At 28.1% G+C, this 8457-nt stretch overlaps 1 protein-coding gene across 1 annotated transcript; it reads left to right on the forward strand.

The window, feature by feature from the left end:
- The first annotated feature begins 3646 nt into the window (after positions 1 to 3646).
- On the forward strand, positions 3647 to 6880 carry LOC118440053 (facilitated trehalose transporter Tret1-like). The gene is made up of 3 exons (XM_035862539.2): positions 3647 to 3851; positions 4013 to 4275; positions 5511 to 6880. Exons 1-3 carry the CDS (start codon positions 3773 to 3775, stop codon positions 6567 to 6569), a joined length of 1401 nt encoding a protein of 466 aa, XP_035718432.2. The 5' UTR covers positions 3647 to 3772; the 3' UTR covers positions 6570 to 6880.
- Positions 6881 to 8457: the final 1577 nt, after the last annotated feature.

Below are 8457 nucleotides of genomic sequence, written 5' to 3' on the forward strand. Positions count from 1 at the left end.
TTCTTTTTATTCGAAATCTATCGTAATTGTCAATTTTGATAAATAACACTTTCGAGAAAATTGTTCATATTAATGCTTTTTTACTTTTCCTTACTATGTAAAGTACACTTTTATTTTATTTTATTTTATTTTATTTTATTTTTTATCATAATTAAAAAGATATTCCAAAAGAAAAATAAACATGGATGAGTTTATTGTTTCGTTTATATACTTTTTGTAAAATTTATTAAATATATGTTACGTTGAAAAATGTAAGCTTGAAAAATTTCAAATTTTATTTCAAAAGAAGAAAAGATAAAGAAAGGTGATTTCAAAATGTTTCAATTTGCATTGAAAAGTAAAATTTGAAAAATTATTGATAAATTTAAATATGAATAAAGTATTTGAAAATGACATTTGATTTTCTTCGTCAATAATTGTTATTAATGAAGTAGCCATTTATAAGTGATTACAATTACAAAATAAAAAATTACAAGCGTTATATGTAACTACGTAATAAAATTTCGTTTAATTCTTATTTGACTATGTTTCGATCGATAGCGCATGGGTACGAATGACCATATTTAAAAAAATTCTCGTCACGTATTTCCTTGGAAGCTGTGCTTATTTATCCTACTGTATAATTGCCAGATACTCAGGATGGTACATCCACCGAGAAGACTTGTCGATTCTACAGGGACATGTTGTGCGTGCAATATTAAAATTTCTCGACATTTCGAGATGGCAAAACTCGTCTCTGAATAGCAATGCGGAGTTGAAATGGTTGTCTTTTCTATTTCAAAGAACGCCAATTTCGAGAGTTTCAAGGTATTTTTTCGGTCATAATAAATATTTTGAATGTTTAAGTAATACAGAGTGCCATTTTCGAATTAAAGAGAAACAAAATTTTTTAATGCATACAATAATATTCTATTTTAATAATACGAAAAATAATAAACAATGAAAAGTGAAAATATTGAAAAATTGTCGAAGAAACTTTTATTTATGATAAATATATAATTCTCTTTTCTTTTCTTAAAATAAAATCTATTAAGAAATATTCAAAAGAGAGAGAGAGAGAGAGAAAGAGAGAGAGAGAGAGAGAGAGAGAGAAAGAAAGAAAAAAAAAGAAAAAGAAGAAAGAAATTTATAATTCGTTTATATTCATTTTATAAACTTTTCCAAACGATCGTATAGGATGGAAAAATGAATTTTAAAGATTGTTACATTTGTTCATACATAAAATAATATTATAAGTATGTACGTTATAATATAATAATAATTCGAACAAATCTATCGTTAAAAAGAATAATTATTTTTCTATAATATCAATCGCAAAATATTGACAGATAGTCTATTTAAAACTGAAATAAATTTAATATGCATTAACACGATTTTATATCATTTGACATAGTATTATTAATGATAGAATTAATATTCGGACTTTCGAAAGAACAATTTTCCTTTTCGTCATGAACATATATTTACTTATTTAAATTCACATTATAACAACTTTCTTTATTACATAAAACATACTGTCATGTTTGATTATTCAATTGACATATATCTACTTTAAAATATTAAAATCAATTAAATTCTCATTGACAATAATAATTAATATATTCTTCCTTATTTCTACAAAATGTATTTATATGCGCGCGCACGTGTGTGTGTGTGTGTGTGTGTGTGCGTGAAAGAATAAAAAAAGAAAAAAAATGAGGATAGATAAGGAATAGTAAAAAAAATAAATAAATAAATAAAAATAAAAGGAGAAAAAAAAATAGAAAAGAAAATAGAAAATCGTCGTGTATCCTGATAAAAATAATAAATCCTTTCAGGTGTATCTGGATATAGTGAACAATATTAATTTAGCTCATGGGACATTTCGGGACAACAATGTCTAACACGGGATTCCCTGAGAAAGGTAACTCTGCCCAATCTAGATCGGTCCAAAGGATCGGAGAGCCGCAAACGTAACCGCTCCTTCGGACGTCTAACAAGGGAGGTTACAAGCATCGGACGCAGAGTCAATTAAGGGTTGTCGTTGAAGGCCACGTCTCTCGCGCAGCTTCAACGGGATCTAACATAGAGACAGACCAACGGGATCAGACGAATTTCCAACTTGTCCTATCTTCGAGTAACGACGTTGCTCGTTGACCCAAAATGATCTTTGTTTAAATCAAACACAATTCTCTTCTAAACATTCATCTAATCTATTATGACATCGATCGATTATCGATGATTATTTATTTGGATTTATTGTTTATTTTTTCCATTATTTTGCTTTTCTTTTTAATATTTTTATTATAGTTTAGTCTCACTTTCTCTTAGATAAGTTTGCGTTAATCCATTTAAAAATTATACTATCGATGAAATTTTGCTTCAAAAAATTAAGAAGAAATTATGATTGATGAAGTCTAATCTATTTATTTGTTTTAATCGTTAATAATGATTATAAGAAGTCATTGTAAAATTTCAATAATGAATGATAACAAAAACTTTTAATCGAAATTCTTTTTCTTATTTTTGTTTTTTTTCACCGACGATAGTTTCCCTTTTTTTTTTTTTTTTTTTTTCTTTAAATATAATATATTATACTTAGCATAATATAATTACTAATTATTAATCAATGATCATATTAAATTAATTGTAACTTTACGTTAGAAATTTTCAACGTTTCCAAGCAATTACAAATTATACTTCGAGAATATATTATTAAATTATATATATTGAAGTTAAAGTGATAAGTGATAATAATTTTATATTATTTTTTCAGTATAATCAAAATTTCGATATATAGAGAGAATGAGGATATTAATCGTGTAAAATTAGTAGATATTACAGAATATCCTTGAATTTATTCTATTCTCCTTTTTCATACGTCTTCTCTTATTCTATCCCCTTTTTTTTTTATCATATAAAAGAAAATATAATTAAAAACGAGCGATTGCACATGCTTGAAGATATAGAAAGTAACAGATAACATTAAAGAATGTTATTTCATTGAGATCGTGACAAACTATATTAAAATAGATAGCTGATACGTTTTGTATCATTTGATATGCTCTTCGTTTTATGTATAACATATATGTCGTTTAATATTACTCGTTTTTTTGAAAATACGTTTTCAACATACATGAATATATATGTAAATAAATATCTATATAGAATATATAGAATAATATTTTCCCTTTATATAGATAGAAATATGAAAAGGATAAAGGAAGATATAAAAGAAAAGTTTCAATTAATTTGAAAGGGTTTGTATTCTTTTTTTTTTTTTTTTGTTTGGTACGTGCCATTAATGGACACAATTGTACATATGTACAAATATACGTGTTTAAAAAAGAAGATCGTACGTGTAAGATACATACGTATGTCTAAGAAGTAAGAAAACGTATTGTTTGATTTACGAGGAAAGATATATATATATATATATATATATATATATATATATATATCGTGAGTATATCGTGAGAATAATAGTTAGACATGCAAGCGTTTCGAAGGCTGGGTTATAAATATGTTTCTCGCTACAATCTCGGTTTTGTTTGTTTTCTTTCTTTTTTCTTCTACTTCTTTTTTTTCTATTCTTTTTTTTACGTTATCTCAAGTATAACACAAGCAACGATTATTGAAATAAAAGAGAAGTTTGTATATGGCTCAACGATCACACGTATACGTGTACTTACTTGCGTGAATATAAAACGAACGGTGTTTGCCGAATACGGTCACGACAATTTCTCTTTTGAGTTGTGGATAGACAAAAATTTTCTTCTCTAAAGGATTAAAAATGAACGGGGATGGAGATAAGGGAAAGTACACGTCACCTCATGGCTCGAAAACCTGGGAGTATCTAGCGATCTTCGTTTGTAAGGCACTTCGTTGTGCGATAAATCGTGTTTCCGTAAATCGTCGAAGGGAAAGAGAAAAAAAGAAAAAAAGAAAAGAAAAGAAAAGAAAAAGAAAAAAAACCAAAAAAAAATAGAAAAAATTTTCGCACATCATATTAATTCGAAAAATACCGTTTCAGGTACCGTGTTAACTTTGTGCGTTGGTATATTGTTCGGATGGAATTCACCGACGGTCGTATTGTTGTTAAAACCAAATTCGCCAGTTCCTGTTACAATCTCGGATATATCAACTTTAACGGTTTCGTTGATGTTAGCTCAAATGTTAGCACCATTTATCAATATGTTTGCAATTGACAAAATTGGAAGGAAATATGCGCTATTGTTTTGCGGTCTACCAATCGTCGCCACTTGGTGTTTAATCATAGTCGCAAAGAGCGTCTCAGTAAGTATATTATTTAACATTTGATATAATAATTTCAATGGAAATGACATGTGAATTTTTCTTGTTTTTTTTTTTTTTTTTTTTTTTTTTTAAATGCAATCATCATCAAGTATATCAAGTCAATCATTGCATTAATTTAAAATAATAAAGAGATCTTAATACGTCGATATTTTTTTCCCTCGCGTAAACTCTTGCATAAATTTTTGTCGTACTAGACGTTAGAAAATATCTTTGGAATTTATTCAAGAATGTTGTTAAAATTAATATTTACGATTATTTACGTCAAATTAACATTTTACGATTTATTTATTTATCACGTAGAAAATCAGATAAGATATGTCATTTCGTCAAATTTCTACTCGCTTATGCGAAACCGTATAAAGGTCGATTCACACATTTATATTGGATCTTTATTTCATCATCATCTATCGATTCTTCGATCATAGAGTTTTTGACATTATTTTCCTTCAATCTCTTAATCAGTTCTTCAGTCACCAATCCATCGTATTTTTTTTTTTATGTCTGAGATCGTCGTAAATGATTTTTTTCTTTTGACTTTTTTTTTCTTTTAAATGACTGACAAAATTCTGATAAAATCTTTTGTTTATGATAGGGCCCGTAGACAAGAGAAGATTATTTTTTATCGCTTCGCCTATCTTTATCAGAGAATACTGAAAATTTGTTTACAAAAAATCTTTTGTAAAAAAAAAAAAAAAAAGAAAAAAGAAAAAAAGATTTTCTATTACCACAACTATCCATAACGATCATTTAACCATCTCAAAATTTACAAATTAAGATATGTACTATCTGTCGGATAATAATATTTTGAAATGATATATGTGAACATGAATGATTGAAATTGAACGACGATTGAACCTACGTAACGGAGATGTTCAATTAAAATGTGTGAAACGACCTTAAAGATATTATAGACGTTTTCGAGAATGAAAAAATTGATTGTATTTTTGTAAATTTTTGATTTTTTTCAAAAAGGTAATAAAGTAGGATCTGTAATCTGCAAATAGCGTTTGAACTAACAACGTGATATTATTAGTTTATCAATTTGTTTTATATCATTTTTGAAATATAAAAATTTTTTTTCATTTTCAAAAACATACGTAACACCTTAATAGAAATAGTTTATTGATAGATATTTAATATTTCTCTCTCTCTCTCTCTCTCTCTCTCTCTCTCTCTCTCTCTCTCTCTTTCTATCTTTCATTTGATGCTTGCAGGTATTGTACGTGGCAAGATTTTTCTCCGGTATCTCTGTAGGATTGGTTTTCATCATTACACCGATGTATTTAGGTGAAATATCATCGATAAAGACGCGTGGTGTTAATGGAACATTATTAGGCATCACATCTAATCTCGGTATCCTGTTGTCTTATATAATAGTACCCTATCTAACGATAACAACAACAGCCAGTATTTTTCTAATCCCATCGATCTGCTTCGTCATTCTTCTTCCTTTCATACCAGAATCACCATATTATCTCGCAATGAAAGGTAAAATTGAGGAGGCCGAAAATGTTTTAGAAAAATTGCGCGGTAAAATTGACGTTTCCGAGGAATTAAATATGATCCTTGAATCATTGAAGAAAAAGGATGAAAATAAGGGAGGAAATATGGGGACGTTGAAGGAAATGTTTATGATCAAGGGAAATAGACGAGCCTTCTTAATAATACTTTTATTCGTCACATGTAATCATTTCAGTGGTTACATAACAATGATAATTTATGGACAATTGATATTCAAAGAAACGTCAAGTAGAATGTCTCATTATACCGAGAACATAATCGTCGGTATTATATTGTTATTATCATCTATATTAATAATTTTCTTTGTCGATAAATTAGGTCGTAAACCATTGATATTCGTATCCGGTATTATAATTGGATTTTGCAATCTCACCATTGGTTCTTTCTTTTACGTTAAGGATTATATCAACGAGAATATATCTACGTATTTTTTAATACCATTAATAGCATTTATTATATTGATTTTCTTCTCTAACTCAATGTTCAATCTTATGTTGATCATGGTATCCGAAATATTCTCGATCGAAGTAAAAGCTTTTAGTTCTTGTGTCATTGGTATTGCCGGTGGTTTATTTGGTACAATTGTTAGCAAGCTTTATATTTTTATTTCAATATCTCTGAATTACGGCCATTCTGTTCCCTTTTATGGATTTTGTATTATCATTTGGATAACTATCTTTATATTATTTAATTTAGTACCGGAAACAAAAGGCAAGACATTTCAAGATATTCAACGAGAATTAAATAAATGAAAAAATATAACAGATCTTTTTATTTCTTTTCTTCTTCTTCTTTATCTGTTTTCTTTTTTTTTTCTTTACGACAATTCCTTAACGCTTGATCGAACGATTAATCAGACCAAAAGAATTTCCGTTCGTACGTAATCAGTATTCTGTGTTGTTTCAGATGACAAGACAATTTTAGAGATAGTGAATCGTATATCAGTGAGATCTTATAATCTTTTTTGTAAACCTCAGAAATTTTAATTATGTAGAACACATGTGGGATTTAATTTTCTTATATAATTGATTATCATTGTTAACGTTTTTATTACTGTATTAGATATATCTGGACGATCGAGAAAAATGATAATTCTTATCAAGATCTTTTAACATGTAATTTATTTTATTAATAAAATATCATTGAATAGATCTGATAATGCGTATATATCGAGAAATATTTTTTTCGTTGAGAAAAGAAAAAAAAAACAATCAACAAGAAAATTATAACAATTCGTTATTCCTTTCGAAGTTATTGATGTCAAATCAAGCAAAGGCGATTTGTACTTAAATACGACTTAAATTGTGTTGAATATGTCCTGAAGTGAGATCAATGATCAATGATTGTTGGTAAGTTAAATCGATTCAAATTGACTGACTTGATGATTTTTCACGGAATTATTCGTGAATGTGACAATGAAATTACAAAGGACAGAATTCAGGAAGGAATTTAAACAAAAAGTGTAGGAAAAGGTAAATGCTTATTATTGTTCGTGAATATGTTAGAATAGTTCGTTCGAAATATTTGAATGATCTAATGTATAGTCTTTCGTCCTGGTCGATCGTATAGATTCATGAATATTGAATTGATATTCGAAAGATAAATACAAGACAAACCACCCAGGACTTGTTTTGTTTAAAAGTCTACTTTCACCGTTTATTTATTACCTAACCCGAGATATTATCAAAGACAACGTGGTTGATTAAAAATCCTTAAGCTCGGAAAATGTTGACAATGTGTTCTTTATTAACGAGTATATAATAAATTTTCAAAGGGTAAATATTCTCAATAATGATATATTGCCCTTAGGAGAAAATTGGATTGAATCCCTTAGGATTGTAAATATTTTCGAAGGATACATTTTTATTTTTATAACTTTCTTGATAATTAATATATAGAAATTAATTTCTGATAGACGATAAAAATAATATTATCACAATTCCATAATTAACTCGAAAGTTAAATACTCGAATTTATTTCAAAGGAATGGAATCTTTATTTCCTTGTTCGTATTTATTTTTAATCAGTAAAGGGAGAATTTCTTTTTCGGTCTCTCTTACAAACGATAATCACTATACAGTCTTAAAGACATTGCTATTGGCAGAACCATTAGTGGTTGGAATTAGTTCTTCCAATTTGTACATACGTACATATATATATATATACATACGTATATATGTATATATATATATATATATCCTATGCGAATAGTATAAACAGATACCACTGTCTACTTATCTTACTTAGTAAAGTAGATTAACAAGTTTCCATTAATGCGTGGGAAAGTGTACAAAATTCGAAAAAATATTTCGAAGGCGAAATGACGTATTTCTTTTTTCTTTTTTTATTTACTTTTTTTTTTTTTTTTTTTTTTTTTTTTTTAACATAGATATTATAGATTATTATGAAGCTCGTTAATAGGTACTTATGGTGTATGTAGATAGATCGTGTCTCGATGGACGTGAACGGGAGGCTTTAGTGTCGGCTTAAGATCGTGATCGAACGATCCGCTCTCAACTTTGCGGCTAGATCCGTAGATGTAACGTCGCTGTCATAGCACAAAGCTCAAAGCGTATTCTGGGTGAACAAACACAGATATCCGCCTATGCATTCAACAACGGCCGCCTATCGACTGAGCCT

This window comes from Vespa mandarinia, chromosome 14 (assembly GCF_050613455.1).
Source record: "Vespa mandarinia isolate Hongniang chromosome 14, ASM5061345v1, whole genome shotgun sequence".
Lineage (NCBI taxonomy): Eukaryota > Metazoa > Arthropoda > Insecta > Hymenoptera > Vespidae > Vespa > Vespa mandarinia.

Excerpts from the sequence above, each read along its gene's own strand:
- LOC118440053 (XM_035862539.2), top strand. The coding sequence starts at position 3,773 with ATGAACGGGGATGGAGATAAGGGAAAGTACACGTCACCTCATGGCTCG. Across the intron at positions 3,852-4,012 it reads GTATCTAGCGATCTTCGTTT|GTACCGTGTTAACTTTGTGC; the intron begins GTAAGGCACTTC and ends ATACCGTTTCAG. Across the intron at positions 4,276-5,510 it reads TAGTCGCAAAGAGCGTCTCA|GTATTGTACGTGGCAAGATT; the intron begins GTAAGTATATTA and ends TGATGCTTGCAG.